Here is a 17,752-nt window from a genome sequence, read left to right as displayed (position 1 = left end):
CCAAAACAGGAGCAAAATTTATGCAAAATTTCTCCAAGTAGTATAAACCAAATGTTTTACAGTCCAAACAATGGTCTAAAGCTGATACACTAGATGGAGATTCTTGTGCCTTTTTTTGCCAAGTCATAGTTCACCCCTTCCAGTAAAAACAGGCTATTTAACTTTCTTCAAGAACTTTGCGGTACTAACTAAAACTAAAGAAAAAAAGGGAGCGACTCCAAATCAAAGTAAACAGCACTCTTTTCTCTCACTCACTTGTATTTTGCACTAAGTCTGTATTTTATTGTCATCCTTTTTCATTACAATGTCCACCTTTGCAGCAGCTATGCAGGTGTCTGCTTTTTGTTGTGTTTTTTTCCATTTCCTCTGATGAATGAATTGGCTTTCCTTTGCTTTGCTGAGAACAGCAAATGCTCAGAGTTTCTGAGTTGCTCTAATCTGTTCTCCTGCTCCATCTGTCTCTAGTGGGAAGCACCTGACACCACCTGTGCTGAATATCCTCCCCTTTCTCTTGGGCTGGGAGTATTGTTTGCAGGGATTTAGAGCGGATGATCATATAAGTTCAGGCTCTGAAGATACTTCAGGCATCAGGGCTGAGGAATGTAGACTAAAGACTGGAGAACTTCCTTCTTTTTGTTACTTGGTGTCTGTGTTTGTGTTTGTAACTCTGTTTCCCTCCTTGTGTTTTCTCGTCTTAATCCTTCCTAACTCATCAAAGTTTATTTGGCAGGTGTAAGTTCCAATTGTGGTGCTAAATGATTCCTAATTTACGTGATAAAGTCTACAGTGAAACATCTTAGATTTGCTCCATATGCAGCTTGCCTGTTAGGAACTTGATCTTTGCAAAAAAAAAAAGCTGAGAGATCTACGTTCCCAGGTCTTTAATTTGCTTCTGAGAAAATATGAACTTCTTTCTGCCCCACAATTTGTCTCCTGTCATCTTCCGTTCATTTTCCCTTAACTAGTGTGTTGTTGGATTCTGTGGCTGTGGGAGAGAGACGATCTGAATATCTTCCTCTCTGCAAGAGGGAGGCAGAAGTGGCTTTTTCTTGGCTGTGAGCTCAAAGAAAATGGCTTGTTTTTCCTGCAGTAAGTGATTGTAGTAGACCCATGGAGTATAAACAGACTCTGATGTGTGGGGCAGCTCTGGACACTGTGAACACAGCACAGGCCATTTTGGCCCATGAGGTTTGAGGTTTGGCCTGACCGATTGTCCTTTTGTTCTGTTTTTCACTCCTCTTAAATTCCCACCCACTTTCACAAACTCCTTATTCATCACCACCGGCAGTGCGGAAGCTGTATTTTCTAATACCTTCTGTTTGTCATATATACTTCCAAATGGAAACTCAGTCCATAGCAATCAGATTCATTCATTTTTGGGACAAATACTGCAAAAAACAATGTGTCAATTTATGTTCGGTGTTTTGTTTGTTGCTAATTAGCAAGCATTAGGTAACACTGCAACTGCTAAGAATTAGCCAATTGTTTTGCAGACATGTGTGAAATAGCTCATGAATGCCGCCTTTCATGTGTCTGTGGCGGGGAGCTATGTTCTCGTCATGACATGTGACCTGCTGCAGTTCTTTCTTTTCTCTTAAATCAAACCCAAACTGTGAACATCACCCCACAAGCCATCTCAGTTCCTTGAAATGAAGAAAAAATATTGTCCCGAGTTATCTCAGATGATCTTTGGTATTAATGGTACTGCATATACAAATCAATGAAGAATTTTGTTGATGGAGTTCAAAGCATTAGCAAAATTAAACAAACTGATTTAAGTGTGTTTACTTATTTATTTTGATCTTGAAATTTACTCTGGACCCATCCTACCAGTATAAAAGAGTTTTTATCACATGAAATCTTATTTCTTTGAATCTTAAATAGTTTTCTTTAAGGAAATGTTATTCAGGTCTGAATCTCATCACAGAAACAGCCAACAGTGTCTTGTCTTCTCTAGCAGAAGTGTCTTGTTGATTATCTTTAAAACTCAACACAAACTATATGACGTCACTATTGCCACCAAACAAGTTTCATTGCTTAACTACAGTGTAAAGATTAACCACTCTGTTGTTGGTCGCTGTGGCCACATAAATGATTGCATGAAAACTGCAAGAAACACTTAGAAAAGAGAAGCTTCAGTCACGCGCACACAAGATTGGCAGACTTCACCTACATTTCTTACTCATCTTCACATCTGTGATGATTCACAGCCATGATTAACCAACACTTGTGTCCAACAATGAGCTCAGAGTGAGCTGTTTGACACAGGATACTGAAAAGATGAGAGAACGGAAAGGGAGACATGTTCTGAGCTGTACTGCCTTTGATATAATGATCATAATAACATAAATAGTCTAATAAAATGAGACAATTTTTTATTTATTTGGCGGCTTTTAGGCGTGTCTTGTTTTTGGGCAGAGGGAATGAATTCATTGAGGTTGCGTTGTTGCCCTCTACTGTAGCTATGAGGCTATAGCAGCTATATGTGTAGAGAGGAAGCAAACAGCTGATCTTTGTAGCTGGTTTTCTCTTCTCAAGGTGACCAGCAATATTATAAACTGCATGAAAAAAAACCAAAAAAAAAAACGCTTGAATTATAAATAAACTGTTATGATCTTGTCTTTTAGATCTTTTTGTTGCCTTATGCGGTCATTTTTTTCTGTGCTGTTTTCTAGATGTATTAAACTTATCCATATAGGTATACCCTATTTTTGTTTTGTTTTTAGCTCAAGCCACAGTTGAGGACTTCCAGATCCGACCCCATGCCCTCTACGTTCACTCCTACAAGGCCCCCACCTTCTGCGACTACTGTGGGGAGATGCTGTGGGGCCTTGTCCGGCAGGGGCTCAAATGTGAAGGTTAGAGACACACAAGCTGCTATGTTTATGTAAATCCTCTGACCTCTTAAAAATGTTTTATTGTATCTTGCTGTAGTGCAACCTAGTTTAGAAATAAGCTGAGAAAAATGCATTAGTTGAAGTCCAGCATAATTCTGACTGCACTCTATCTCACACTGAGATGAATAAACACAGCACGTCTCTGACCTTGAAAATGTATCAGGGCGATACAAGCAAACAAGAATGATTTGGTCTGGGAACTGTAGCCATTTAAATGCTTGACATTCAGATCTCAGTGGAGTTATGGCATGCAGGATTGCCTCAGTTTCTGTCACTGTCGAATCAGATTTGAATAAAATCCTTTTATTTTTCTAACATTTAATTGCGTTAGAAGTCCTTACTGACTATTAATGAAGTAGATTCATTTACTTATTACACTCTCCGCTTATCAGCGGGGCCATCTTGTGGCTGATTTGCAAAGTGAAAAATGTCTTCATCCTTACATTTTTTCTGGCAGTTTTCCTAGCTTTTAAGACTGATGTGATATATGTCTTTCTGTTTTGTAAGGATGTGGGCTGAACTACCACAAGCGTTGTGCCTTCAAGATCCCAAATAACTGCACTGGTGTAAGGAAGAGAAGGTTGTCCAATGTCTCACTGCCAGGACCGTCTCTCTCAGTCCCACGACCGTTACCTGCTGAAAATGCAGTGGTTGTCCCAGATGAGGTGAGCTCTGAATCAAAATGTGATTGAGATATGCAAAAAAATCCCACTCGTGCTTTGAAGCTGCTTAAGGTAATGACATCATTCTGAATCAGACTGGATGTCAGCTGAATTTACATGTGTACAAAGTCCATAGTCCACATGCAGTTCACAAGCTCTGTATTTGTTGTTAAATGTTTCTGAACTTATCAAATTTGGCCATTTTCCATGGTTGAATCTCCAGGGCCACGTTGTGGAATACCACAGATGCAGAAAATTGAATTTAACTGAGCTCAGAGGAGAGCTCCCAGTGAGTTCTTATGAAACAGCTTTTGCATAAGCTCACACTGGAATCTTCCTCTCTTGTCTGAGTACATACGAAAGGTCATGAGGAAATGCAATTATGCTAATGACATTAAAAGTCCATTGAAGTCCAAGTTTATGCATCTGCTCACTTGTCGGCAAAAATTACGAAAGTGTCCCTCCCATTACTGTCAGATGCTTCCAGACTTCTTGATCTAAGCACATAAAATGAGAACCAAATGGTCACATGTGGTAAAACACGTCAAATTGAATAATCAGCTCAGAATGAGGATAACATGCAAAGTAATGATAATGTGCTTTGACAGATTTCATTTCCTCTTTTTCCTGGTTATTTTTTCTTTTTTGTTTTTACTTTCCTTATGAATGAATGAATGAATGAAAAATACTTTATTAATCCCAAAGGGAAATTCAATATTGTAGTAGTAGTAATCTTTTTTTTTTTTTTTTTTTTTTTTTTTTTTAGTAAAGTAAAACAATCACATTAATTAATTAAGGGCTTTGTTCTTCAGCCTGATAGCTGCTGGAAGGAAGGATCTTCTGTATCTCTCTGTCTTGCATCGGACTTGAACAAGCCTCCCACTGAACACACTCTGTTGTTTCGTCACGGCGTTGTGTAGAGGGTGTGAAGGATCTTCCATTATCTTCGTCAGCTTGTACAGAATTCTTTTTTTGATGATCAACTCCAGCGGCTCCAGAGTTACTCCAAGCACAGAACCGGCTTTCTTGATCAGTTTGTTAATTCTTTTCAAGTCTCTGGTTCTGATGCCGCTGCCCCAGCAGATTGCTGCAAAGCTGATTGCACTTTCAACAACAGACCTGTAGAACATTTGCAACATTTTGGTGCAGACGTTAAAAGATCTCAGCTTCCTTAAGAAGTAGAGTCTGCTCTGACCTTTCTTGTAAATGTACTCAGTGTTGCTTTTCCACTCAAGTCTGTTGTCCAGCTGAACTCCAAGGTACTTGTATTCCTCCACCACCTCCACCTCCTCTCCCATGATGTAAACACTTCTATGTGTGTTCTTGTTCCTCCTGAAGTCAACAATCATCTCCTTTGTTTTCTTGGTATTCAAGATGAGATGATTGTCACCGCACCATTTCACAAACTGACCGACCAGTTCTCTGTACTCTGCTTCTTGTCCATCACTGATACACCCAACAACTGCTGAGTCATCAGAGTATTTCTGCAGATGACAGAACTCAGAGTTGTACTGGAAGTCTGAGGTGTACAGCGTGAATAGAAATGGTGAAAGTACAGTCCCTTGTGGTGTTCCAGTGCAGCTGACCACCATCTCAGACACACAACCTTTCAGTCTCACAAACTGTGGTCTGTTTGTGAGGTAGTCGTAAATCCAGGTGGTTGTGGAGGGATCCACCTGGAATTTCTGCAGCTTCTCACACAGCAGAGCAGGCTGAATCGTATTAAAAGCACTTGAGAAATCAAAGAACATGACCCTCAAAGTGCTGCCTGACTGGTCCAGATGAGAGTGGGCTCTCTGAAGCAGGTATATGATGGCATCTTCAACCCCAAGCCCATTACGGTATGCAAACTGTAATGGGTCCTGAAAGGTGTTCACCTGCTTGCTGAGGTGAGCCAGTAAGAGTCTCTCCAGGACTTTCATGACGTGAGATGTCAGGGCGACTGGTCTGTAGTCTTTTGGTTCAGCTGGTTGTGGTTTTTTAGGCACTGGAACAAGGCAGGATGTTTTCCACAGCACCGGGATTCTTTTCTGGCTCAGGCTGGTGTTGAACAGGTGCTGGAGAATCGGACATAGCTGTTTTGAGCAGGTCTTGAGAACTCTGGGACTGACACCATCTGGACCTGCAGCCTTGTTCTGGTTCAGTTTCACCAGTTGTTGCATGACTTGGTTACAGGAGACAGACAGAGTGGAGGTGGAGGCAGAGGAGGTTTCAGGAAGTCCTGATGTGGAGGGAGATGAGGTTGTGTCCAGGTCCTTGACTGAGCTGCAGGGTGACAGAGTGGAGGTGTGACAGGAAAGCTGTGGGCTCATGGAGGGTGTGTGACTAGTTGGGGTTGAAGCAGGAGGTGAGCTAAACCTATTGAAGAACATGTTCAGTTCATTCGCTCTGTCCAGACCTCCATCAGTCTGATCCTCCTTTATCCCGAAGCCAGTGATCTTCTTCATTCCTGACCACACATCCCTCACATTGTTTTTCTGAAGCTTACTTTCCAACTTCTTCCTGTAGTCCTCCTTGCACTTCTTCATTTGTGTTTTAAGTTGTTTTTGTGTGGACTTCAATAACTCCCTGTCTCCATCCCTAAAAGCTTTCTTTTTGATGTTCAGCAGCTTTTTCAGGTCACTGGTGATCCAGGGTTTGTTATTGGGGAAGCACCTCACTGTTCTTGTTGGAACGGTGCTGTCCACACAGAAGTTAATATAATCTGTCACACACTCAGTCAAGGCATTGATGTCATCTCCATGAGGTTCACATAGGACGTTCCAGTCTGTAGCCTCGAAGCATCCTCTCAGAGCATCTTCAGCTTCATTAGACCAGGTTCTAATAGCCTTTCTAATGACTGGTTGTTGCTGAACGATGGGCTTGTAGGAGGAGGAGAGAAGAACTAGGTTATGGTCTGATCTTCCTAAAGGTGGCAGGGCAAAGGAGCTGTATGCATTTTTAATATTTGCATAAAATAAGTCCAACGTTTTGTTTTCTCTGGTGGAGCAGCTGACAAACTGTTGGAAAGTTGGTAGAGTTGCAGAGAGGGAGATGTTGTTAAAATCTCCAGAGATCGCCACAAATGCGTTTGGATGTTGTGTTTGAAGCCTGGCCACTACAGAGTTAATGACATCACAGGCTGCGTCTGGAGCGGTACCAGGTAATATATATACCGCTACCAGAATAACGCATGTGAACTCTCTGGGTAAATAATACGGGCGGAGACTCACAGCTAGCAGTTCAATGTCTCTATTGCAGATTTTCTCTTTAACAGTGACATGTTCAGGATGACACCAGCGCTGGTTTACCAGCACCGCAATTCCACCTCCCTTCAGCTTCCCGCTGAGTTGTTTATTGCGGTCTGCACGGACCGTAAATGCATGTAAATTGTAAGTCCTTATAATTTCCCTCTATAATTGCCCTTTCCATCCATCCACAGCAACAGCGATCCCATCAAGAGGCAGGGAAGCGCATCCTGTCTTGGAGCGGAAGGCCCATCTGGATGGATAGGATGGAAAAGTTAAAAGTTAAAGTGCCACACACCTTCGCCATTCACACCTACACTCGACCCACAATCTGCCAGTACTGCAAACGTCTGCTCAAGGGTCTCTTTCGCCAAGGCATGCAGTGTAAAGGTGAAAATATATGAACGTTTTTATCCAAAGACATATCCTTTAGTTTATTTAAGAAAAAATGGAACCACTTTACCATAATTATCATATATCAGATTGCAGATTTAATTGCCATAAGCGGTGTGCTTCAAAGGTACCAAGAGACTGTTTAGGGGAGGTGGACTTTAATGGAGGTAAGTTATTGTTAATTTAGTATATTTTTGCATAAACATGACCTAAATCTACTAAGAGTTTTTTTTTTATTTGTGCAAATAAATAACGTGATATAACACTGTTAAATATAGTTGTTTATTTATTTTGTAAATTGACCCTGTATTACATTGTGAATGGTAAAGTACACAAACCATCAATTATTGGCATTACTTTTATTAAAAAAAAAAGAAGAAGAACCTGATGATGTTTAGGTTATATTAATGTAGAAATATTAGTAAAATTTGCTGTTTCAAATAATGCATCTGACGTTGTTGTGTAGAGCCAGCCAGCCCTGGGCCAGACTCAGACACTACCATGGATACGATGGAGGTAGACAGCAGTGATATGGATGGTGGCAGAGGACTGGATGATCCAGAGGAACCATCCACCCCAGACGGGATGTTCGTCATGGATTCTCCCTTCATTGATAGAGAAAAGGATGAAGAGCCCATAAAGACTATTAGGTATTTAGACATGATTTAATGTAATTAAAGGTTGTTCACTTTGATGTCTATTATTTCTGTTTTCATGTATAAACAAAAGTATCACTTTCTGTTCAGGATGTATGTCAAGAAAGAAGAGCCAGACTCAAATTACTTAGAAAAGTTGAACTGAGATATAACGAGTCAGTATTCAATTAAACTGAGCTTGAAGGGAATTGTGTTTTTATGATTGTTTTTCATGTGTCTAGCCCTTCTACCAGCAGCAACATCCCTCTGATGCGGGTGGTCCAGTCCATCAAACACACCAAGAGGCGGAGCTCCACTGTGGTGAAGGAGGGCTGGATGGTTCATTATACAAGCAGGGACAACCTGGTAAGACTGATAACCCAAATGCCCAACAGAGGAGCCCAGTCTGAAATGGCTGCGCTTTGGCAAAACTCCTTCTCGCAAGCTGTTTTCATGTGTTGAAATTCAGCACAGAAGGTATTTTCCTTGTGACATAAAACCTTTACATTTCTTAAATATAGATTGAAGTGAATTTCCTAACTAATTTTCCTTCTTTTTTATTTTACCAGCGGAAGAGACATTATTGGAGGCTGGACAGCAAGAGTCTGAGTCTCTTCCAGAATGACACTGGAGCCAAGTTCTACAAAGTAAGCTTAAAAGGCTCATCTCTGCCTTGTTCTTGAAAAAACAAACATGTCTTGCCCTTTATATCAAACTGACAGTAACATTCATTAAAATGCCAGAAAATGTTTTCTCAGTCTGAGATATTTGTAAAGTCTCCATGGTAAGAGAAGTGAAACCACAGTACTGCTATCTTATGATTATAAAGTAACACCGCTGAAATCGATTAGGTTATGATACATTATATTTTCATATTCAATGTCATACTTGTGAGATACGTGAATTAAAGCTTGTGGTAACCATGTGACTCAGCTTAAGATCAGCTGTGTTTCAACTGTGAACTATAGTAAGGTCAGTTTGGCTCATTAAAAATTCCCCTGTGGTTTTTCACTCTTTAGCTTGGTGTCGTCCCTGCATGAAGTGAAATGGTCACATCACTATCAGTTTCTATGTTTTAGCTTTTGTTACTAATGCAACAGATGGGACATTTGAAGGGGATTTGAAGGGAAAGTCAAAATTCTGAGTATTTGGATCTACAGGTATAAAAGGGGATATACAGCCTTTGTTATTCTAGTGAACAGCTGAATTCTACAAACCAGACTGTGAGATTTTTAGTTTTAATCTTTTTTGGAATCCTGAAGTAATTTCAAAATAAGTGGTAATGCTGTAATTTTGATGTGTAAAATCAGTGTGTGACACTTCCCTCTCAGTGGCAGCACTATAGTCAGTCATTACACAGCCACAGGAGCGTAATAGCAGTAATTACACACTAAGGCCTGAGGGAGGGAGCTTCAGCTTGCTAAGGTAAAGACTTCCACATGTGTGTTGGTGGTTGTGTTTGCATGTAAGGTGATGGTGGGTGTAATTATTCTATTGTTCATTTAACTTTGTGTGTTTTTTCGGACTTTTACACTTCATTGAGTTGTGGTGAGACGTATTTGCCGTGGGATTGTGTGTAGGTTTAAGTTTTCGGTTAATCTGTTAACTTGGATGCATGTTAAACAGGTGGCTACTTACATAGCTGTTATATAGAGTCCTGCCTTCCTCTGTTTCTTTCTAAGTTGGCTATGAAACAAGCCCAAAGAAAGTTTTATTTCCTCTCCCTTCTCTCCTAATTATTCTCTCACACCCTGAATCCCCTGCCACAAAGGAAACCTCAGAGGGGACAGGCTCCTCAGGGTGTGTTTACTGGCAACTTTATGTGGTTCTTTATTATCAGCTTGGCTCTCATCTACATTTAAAACCTTCAGGGGGTAAATTGAAGGTATTGTAGCTGCGCATCCCTTTCGTTCACCAGAAGTTGGTTATTGTTCTACATCTGTTCAGTAAGGGTATAAAATACATATAAAAGATGTTAAATGAGATGGTTTTAGAAAACAGTTCTTTTGGGGGTTTCTTTTTTGAAGCCACTGATTCTCCATAAGCTCAGTCAGTATCCACAAAACCGTCTGTCTTGGGCATTTTCCTTTCATTTCTTGCCTGGTGCTCATCAGTGTGTGGCCACCGTCCTCCCCTCTCCTCTTTTCTTTATACCTCCAATCTGATTAGTGGTGGTCGTGTGGTGGCTTGCTTGCCAGGCATGGCAGCCATTTTCACCATTTGGAAGCCATAACGGCTTCTCGTTTGAAGATGAGACCTCTGTACTTGTGGCTTTCTCTGAAGAAGCTTTTATGGGGTGAGGGGGCTTCTCTCTGTCTCAGTGCTGTCAAGCTGAAACATAGCACCCTCACACACCCACTTACACTCTACCCTGTGGGAGGAACGGTAGTTGCCTTGTCTATCGTCTTAGTGGCGGGTGGTAGCGCCAGTGGCTCGTGCTCATAAGGGGCCTCTTGCTGGCCCTGCCTTGTAATCAGGCAACCAGGGCACTTCGGCTGCCGCAAAGCCTGCTCACGTGACCCGGCCCCGCTAACCACAAGCACTTCATCTGATACTCTGTGGTGAGCCACGCGGAGGGGACAGCGTGCGCCTCTGTGGGCCCCTTATTGGCTGGAAATTCTGTGTTTTTTGTTTTTGACCCAGCCTCCTCTCTTTGATTTGGTAGTGAGTTTAAAGGGGAAGGGGAAACTTTTAAAGTGTGCCACAACTGTGTTTTCTATTTGTGCTCATAAGAGAGAGAAGAGGAAAGGAGAGAGTTAGAGCTGGAACCAAAGAGAGTGGAGACTTGTGGAGTGTGAGTGTGACTACCTGTATCAAAATTGTTTACTTGTTGTGCATCATCTTATGTTGATATAATGCTGTATTCTTCGCTTTCCAGATCTGATAAGAATTTTTTTTTATCTTATAAAAACACATCTGTGGTAATATGTTTATATGCTTAAAGCTAAACATATTTTATTTATTTATTTATTTTACTTTTAGTCCACTGTTGTTGAGACTTTATTCCCAGATTATTCATTGTGGTATTTTATTATCCATTTCCTTTTTAATTTCATTTTTCAAACAAATATAACATGCATGTGGAAATTTACATTGGTATGCATCTGTGGTTTCTCCTAATATTGGAGTCTCAGTCCTTTCCACTTTTCATTTAGGGGAAACTGTTTATGTCAGTGTTCTGGTTCAAATAAAGATAAGAAAAATAACCTCTAATCCTTGATATGTGCTGGAGGAGTGTAGCATATGCAGCATTTCCTGATTTCATCTTTTTTCACTTACCAATTGTTCCTCACTTGCTCCCACAGGAAATCCCTCTGTCTGAGATCCTCCAGGTAGAACCGTTCAGAGACTTCAGTAACCTGGCGCAGGGCAGCAATCCTCACTGCTTTGAGATTATCACAGCCACCATGGTCTACTATGTAGGGGAGAATAACGGCAGTCACTACCATAGCCCTGCTCTGGCTGCCTCTGGAGTTGGCATGGAGGTGGCCCAAGGCTGGGAGAAGGCCATCAGACAGGCCCTGATGCCTGTCACCCCTCAGCCTAGTGTGGCCACTGCTGTTGGTCAGGGCAAAGATCACAGTAAGTTGAATTTCTCCCATCTTTTCTAAATAGCTAAATATATTGATGCATCCCTGTGTGAAATTGGGAGCTTCAGTAGGAACGGGTTATATTATGGGTACATAGTTCATAGTTTGTTTGTTTTTTTTTTGTGGTTTTTTCACATGTTTTTTTCAAGGGCCTCGTGAAAAATGAAAAGTGTTGCTAACATGTTGAAAGTTGGAGATTAGTGCAAATGAATTTGAAGACCTGTTTTGACTTTTGGCAGTCTGGGAAAACCCTGCTCTACTGTGTGTAGACCACGGGAAGTGGCGTTGTGAAGTCTCCGTTTGTAGATGACAGTTGAGACAAGTGAAGTAACAGACAATACAGAAACTGAGCTTTACTCTCACTGGTCACGACAAGGATGTTGAGTTTCAATCAAGAAGATTCACATCTACATAAGATCCGTATGTCAATTAGTAAACCATTTTAGAAATTGCAAAGTAACAAACTGATTTGGATTATTTATTATAAGTAGTTAAACTCGTGGAATAACTGCCTCTGGCTTTTATCTCAGACTATCCATTCATTGGCTAGTATGCTGTATTAGTTGCTTTTGTCGCTGTCTTACTTCCCAGCACTAAAATGCACTGCATACTTACACCATTTAGTCACACATAACTCTCCAGATCGATTTTATAACCAATTTATTGTGTAATAAAATGCTTCATTATGTGGGGCTGTGACTTATTGCATGCAGCTGCGGTAAGATTGAAGCTTTTAAAGAAAAAAGAAACACTAGCATGTAAGCAATGCAGCTCTTACTACAATTACTTAAGGATTAATGCATGGATAAAGGGGAGTGTTTCAGCTATTGAATGTAGAAACATCATGTGTTTTCCCCTCCAGAAGAGCTGTCCATCAGCATATCTGTGTCCAACTGCCAGATCCAGGAGAATGTGGTGAGTGGAGCTACTTTTTTCTTTTTCTGTTTTGCTTGACAAGCTATTGCACAACTTCCCAGCACAGCCTGCAAATTCATGCATTCATGTGCTATTAACGTAGCTGTTGTGGTAAAAGCAGAAATTGTATCCTACAGTTGCTTTTATTAAAACATCCAGTGGAAGCTTTTATGCTGCACAAATAGGGAAGCAGACTTTTTTTTAAATTTTTTTTTATTTTGGCCTGTGGGGTTTTTGACTTGGTTCCACTTCTGCACTGAGTGAAAGTAATATATTTGGCAATACCCAAAACATTTTGGAAAAGCAACAGTTTTGCTTAACCATATATGATGTAATAGCCAGTATCAGCATGGAAAGTTAACTTGAATGTGTCTACAAGTAACACAGTCATTAAATAACAATGCAAATTATATTTGTACAGGATATTGCCTCGGTGTACCAAATATTCTCTGATGAAGTGCTGGGATCGGGCCAGTTTGGCATTGTGTATGGAGGTATGGTTCACCTTTTATTAAACACGCAAAATTATCTGTTAATGTTGTTCAGTTTTAATATGTGGACTGTAAGAATAATTCTTTTTACAAATCTATAATAATTAAGGCAAACACAGAAAGAGCGGCAGAGATGTGGCCATTAAGGTTATAGACAAGATGAGATTTCCTACCAAGCAGGAGAGCCAGCTAAGGAATGAGGTGGCCATTTTACAGGTAATGACAGAATCCATCGATAACAGCACAAACCAATATAAACCAAACCAAGTATACGCCTTGCATTGAATCTTTTGCCCGTGCAGGTCATGCTCAGGACTTTAGAAATAAAGATGTTGAATATTTTATCTGCTTCTCCTTAGAATCTGCATCATCCGGGTATCGTTAATCTTGAGTGTATGTTTGAGACACCAGAGCGGGTGTTTGTTGTCATGGAGAAGCTGCACGGCGACATGCTGGAGATGATCCTGTCCAGCGAGAAGAGCAAACTACCTGAACGAATCACCAAGTTCCTAGTTACACAGGTCTGTGCTAGTTAATTACTGTATTTATGTAAATTTAGCTCCATGTATATTTAGCTGTGTCACTGACCTCCAGTATTTTGAACATTTAGAATTCGTTTTATATTCATAATTTCATCAATATTCTACTGTAGCTTACTCTTTTCATTCTGTTTCTTTATTTGGGGATCTTAAGAGCCTCCACTCCATCTCTGAGGCCTGTTTTTTTTTTTGTATGGCAAGCTGATTGGGGGGAATTGTTTATGAGATTGGTCCGCATGGCATCACAGACTCCTCCCAAAGCTGTGGATTACAGCTTTCATGGGCTGGTGGCTTTGTGGCCTTATTAAAGGAGCAGCAGGCCCCCAGGTCTCTGTGGATTCCTGGTCCCAAACAGGAGCAGGGCCATCAGCAACAGCCCTATTAGCTGCGGCGGGCCTGGCTCTAATGTGGCTGGGAGGACTTCTGTTAAAGCCAGGGTCAGAAGCACGGAGCCAGGCGCACTGTGGTTTTGGTACAGAGCCCCAGGCAGACATTCGTGCAGTGCAGACTTATAACAGACTTTTGAATATAGATGAGATAATGAGATCATATGTATTCATATAAAGATATGGGTCAAGATGGAAGTATTTAAGGGTATTTGTATGCTTATATTGCCACTGTATGGTTGCAACATATATTTTACTGCATGGATTATACAAAGAACTCTGTGTATAACATGAGGTTTATACCATTAAACATTTAGTTGCTAAAGTTTACATAAAATTCATCTGGATTTAATTTAGCTAAATCTAAGTTCATTGGATTTATGTTTGCAACAGATTCTGGTGGCCTTGAGACATCTGCACTTCAAAAACATTGTTCACTGTGACTTGAAGCCTGAGAACGTGCTTCTGGCTTCTGCTGAGCCTTTTCCTCAGGTAAATAGATATTTTTGTGCAGATGTTTTTATTTCCATTGCCTTTATATTTGTTTACAATACTTCTCTTTCTTTCTCCAGGTAAAACTGTGTGACTTTGGCTTTGCCCGTATCATTGGTGAAAAGTCATTCCGGCGGTCGGTTGTGGGCACCCCAGCTTACCTGGCCCCTGAAGTTCTGCGCAGTAAAGGCTACAACCGCTCTCTAGACATGTGGTCAGTGGGAGTCATTGTGTATGTCAGCTTGAGTGGGACCTTCCCTTTTAATGAAGACGAGGACATTAATGATCAGATCCAGAATGCTGCTTTCATGTACCCCCCAACACCCTGGAAGGACATCTCTGCAGAGGGTAGGAAGACAAAGAGTTGTGTTTTTATTTGCACTGAATCCCCAAGTCTTTGATTTATACTGTCCTTTACCTATGTAAACTAAACTGTTGCTAGCCTGGTTGTAGCTGCATTTTGGTGTCAAACTGAAATTTGGACACGCATTTCCAGAGCTACCCTCTCCACCTACATGTCTGGGTCATCTAAAGTCTTTACTGACTTGTCTGTTTCTGAGGTTGAGATGAATCACTTTTGGTTTTCCCCAACTGTACAAGCTGCCGCTCTTTCTACCCACAATGCAAAATACAGAATACTGCTAAAGTTTAGTAAGCCAGCCTAAGTATATGTTGTTGTTACTTTTATGTGTTATTTCATCTCTTTTTTTAAGCTTGTCCCTATGACAGTTAAAACCTTATAAACTATTAATACGCTGTTTGCATGAAATGATGTCTTATAAGTTCAGTTTATTGATGTAATTTGCTCAATATCTGTTTGTATCACAGCCACAGATCTGATCAACAATCTTCTCCAAGTCAAAATGAGGAAGAGGTATAGTGTGGACAAGTGTCTCAGTCATCCCTGGTTACAGGTGAAATACTTGCTTATTTTCTTTTCTTTAAATTGACAGTTTTAAAAAAATACTAATAAAAAAAAATCACACATTCTCGGAGAGTTATAACCCAGCTGAATCTATTAATAATTACCTAAATATCAATAGTAATGGTTATGGTGTCAACAGGAACTGCTAAAACATATTTATACTTTCACAGCTCAAATTTGACAAAATCTAGACAACTGAAGGCTTAAAGAAAAAAAAAAAAAAAGAAACAACAGAACAAAATAATCAAAGCTCTCAAACAAATCATATCAAAATAGCTTTCCCTTATTTGGAAAGAACCTGTAACCCGCACAGTATCCAACCAACCTGAAAAAAGATATACATCAGAATATAAGAAACTATTCGCACCACAAAACAACTACAATAAAGTGAAAATACTACAATTATATCCTTAAGAAGAGTGTTTATAAGAGGAATAACAATAAGAGTAAGAAAATCCATCAGTGTGTGTCAGCTTTAAGTCTGCAGGAGGAGTCTAGCTTATGGAAATGCCATTATCAGCCACATGGAAATAACAAGCCTTTGCAAAGACTATCGAGGCTGTAATTTAAAATAAATGAGAGGAAGAATTATTCCCAGTGGGTTAATGGCAGGATTAGCTTCACACTCTTCACACTGACTGTACTGACAGAACTTGTGTCACTTTTCTTCAGGACTATCAGACATGGCTGGACCTGAGGGAGTTTGAGACGCGGCGAGGTGAGCGCTACATCACCCATGAAAGCGATGATGCACGTTGGGAGGAGTATGCGGATGAGCACAGTCTTGTTTACCCCAAACATTTTATCATGGCTCCCAACCTAGATGACATGGAGGAGGACCCCTAGTGGCGCAGGGGGAATTACTACATCTCTTGTAATGAAGATGGGGATTATGACACAGACTTTTTCCAGAACTCTTTGTTGTGGCAGTGGAGGGAAGCCAGTCAGGTGGAGAATTGCCCCCCAGAGGATTTAAAAGTGGGGAAAAAAACCCAACAGATTTAGTAGCGTAATGCACTGCAGCAATAAGCAGGAGGAGATTACCGTCACAAGAACGCATTAAGAGACTCTCAGGAGAGTTGAGCGTCCTTTCTTCCTCTAAAGAACAAAGACATTCCATGGATTTGCTTTAGTTTTATTCATTTTTGAGAACAGTTGTAACACAAAAGTTGAACCTGAGAGCGAATAGTTTTAAACATAATTTTGGGCAACTTTGTGTGATAATGTTCTTGATGTAAGAGAGGAGATGAGTGAAAAAGAAAAGCTTGCACCAGGAGTAAAGGGCACTTTTCACAAGGGATATACAGTCTGAGAATTAAACACGAGTTTATTCTCATTACCGAACTGTTTGTGAGACTGTCCTCCGGCATGAACTGGAAATATCACATGCATATGTAGTTTTTTTTATGTATTTAGTAATTGTGGTAAGTCTTTGCACTATATAACTATTAAATATAGCAATTGAATAGGAACACTATTCGCTGCTACAGAGAGCAAACAGTTCTTACATTTCCACTGTTGGTGCAAAGTGTGATAATCTATAGAAAATGTATGCAGCTCACAGTATTAGCTGCAAGTATTTTAAACCAACATGTTAAGTTTGATCTATTAGTGGCAGCTAATAGTGGGTAAGTTTGATCAGCTATCCCCTGGAGAAAGAGACCCATAAATATGTTAAGAAATGTTGAAAACTGTTGTCTTTATTCAAGATTGTGAATTTCTTGTGAAGACCATCATCCTGAACTTAGTAAATCCTACGATGAAGCTAATATACTTCTTCACCATGAGGTTAAAACAAGCGATGGACTCTTGATCTATAGCATCATGTTTCCATGTCCCCTTTTTGTATTTTTGCAGTTTTCTTGAATGTGACCTTTAAAGCACTCCAGTTCTGGAAAGAGTGTTTTGATGCTCTGCAGGTATCTGAAATGTTGTGTTGCCGGAGTGGCAAGTCTGGGTTGTACATCAAATGAAATAATGTTTGATTCTTCATGACATTTCATGATTTTGTCTGTCTACAAAAGACAAAATTAAAACTGGGTATAATGATAGTTTGATTCACATGGGAGTTCATAGTACTACAATTGTGTACTTTGCTCTGTTTGTGTGTTTTGGGAGAATGTTTCTGTTTCCTGTTTTTATTTTCCTGTCTTTGTTGCCGCTGGATTGGCAGGTGTCAGTGTTTTGTATATTTCAGTACATACAAATGAAATTAAAGCTGAACAGTAAATGAAACATCTGTCCTAAAACTCTGAATGTCTCCCTATTTTTAATTTAAGAATACTAAACAAAGTTAATACATGTACTTGTACTCTGCATCACACAGTGCAAAGACAGGCTTCAGATTTGTTTGTATTGAGCTTGTATTTGGTGTGATGCTTTGTGATGTGTGAGCGATTGTGTGTAGTGGTTTCACTTGTCAGATCCAGTTTTCAGCAGCTGGATGTGATTGTTGCACAGCACGAGCACTTTGCAGAGCCAGTTGCTCACCGCAAGCGAGTAATGACATAGTTTAGGAGGCTAAAGGGGGAGAGAGGGGTTTGTGGAAGACTTTGAAATCACTCATGATAAAAGCTATCACAGATTCCCTTCAAGTATCA

General features: G+C 40.3%; 1 protein-coding gene across 1 annotated transcript in view; it reads left to right on the top strand.

Annotated features, from left to right (window-relative positions):
• The window catches only part of prkd3 (protein kinase D3), a 35,748-nt gene extending 18,361 nt beyond the window's left edge, over positions 1-17,387 (top strand). Inside the window, exons 4-19 of the mRNA XM_041972588.1 lie at positions 2,727-2,858; positions 3,405-3,562; positions 6,981-7,176; positions 7,269-7,346; positions 7,646-7,829; positions 8,057-8,180; positions 8,384-8,461; positions 11,120-11,396; positions 12,267-12,319; positions 12,741-12,813; positions 12,920-13,026; positions 13,170-13,331; positions 14,129-14,227; positions 14,308-14,575; positions 15,056-15,141; positions 15,825-17,387. Of these exons, the coding sequence (XP_041828522.1) occupies positions 2,727-2,858; positions 3,405-3,562; positions 6,981-7,176; positions 7,269-7,346; positions 7,646-7,829; positions 8,057-8,180; positions 8,384-8,461; positions 11,120-11,396; positions 12,267-12,319; positions 12,741-12,813; positions 12,920-13,026; positions 13,170-13,331; positions 14,129-14,227; positions 14,308-14,575; positions 15,056-15,141; positions 15,825-15,998 (2,249 nt within the window). The 3' untranslated portion in view covers positions 15,999-17,387. The remainder of the gene's footprint in view (positions 1-2,726; positions 2,859-3,404; positions 3,563-6,980; positions 7,177-7,268; positions 7,347-7,645; positions 7,830-8,056; positions 8,181-8,383; positions 8,462-11,119; positions 11,397-12,266; positions 12,320-12,740; positions 12,814-12,919; positions 13,027-13,169; positions 13,332-14,128; positions 14,228-14,307; positions 14,576-15,055; positions 15,142-15,824) is intronic.
• Positions 17,388-17,752: the final 365 nt, after the last annotated feature.

Source organism: Melanotaenia boesemani, chromosome 20 (genome assembly GCF_017639745.1).
Source record: "Melanotaenia boesemani isolate fMelBoe1 chromosome 20, fMelBoe1.pri, whole genome shotgun sequence".
NCBI classification, from domain to species: Eukaryota; Metazoa; Chordata; class Actinopteri; order Atheriniformes; family Melanotaeniidae; genus Melanotaenia; species Melanotaenia boesemani.
The sequence above is the reverse complement of the archived record's forward strand: the minus strand, read 5'-3'. Positions and strand labels throughout refer to the sequence as shown.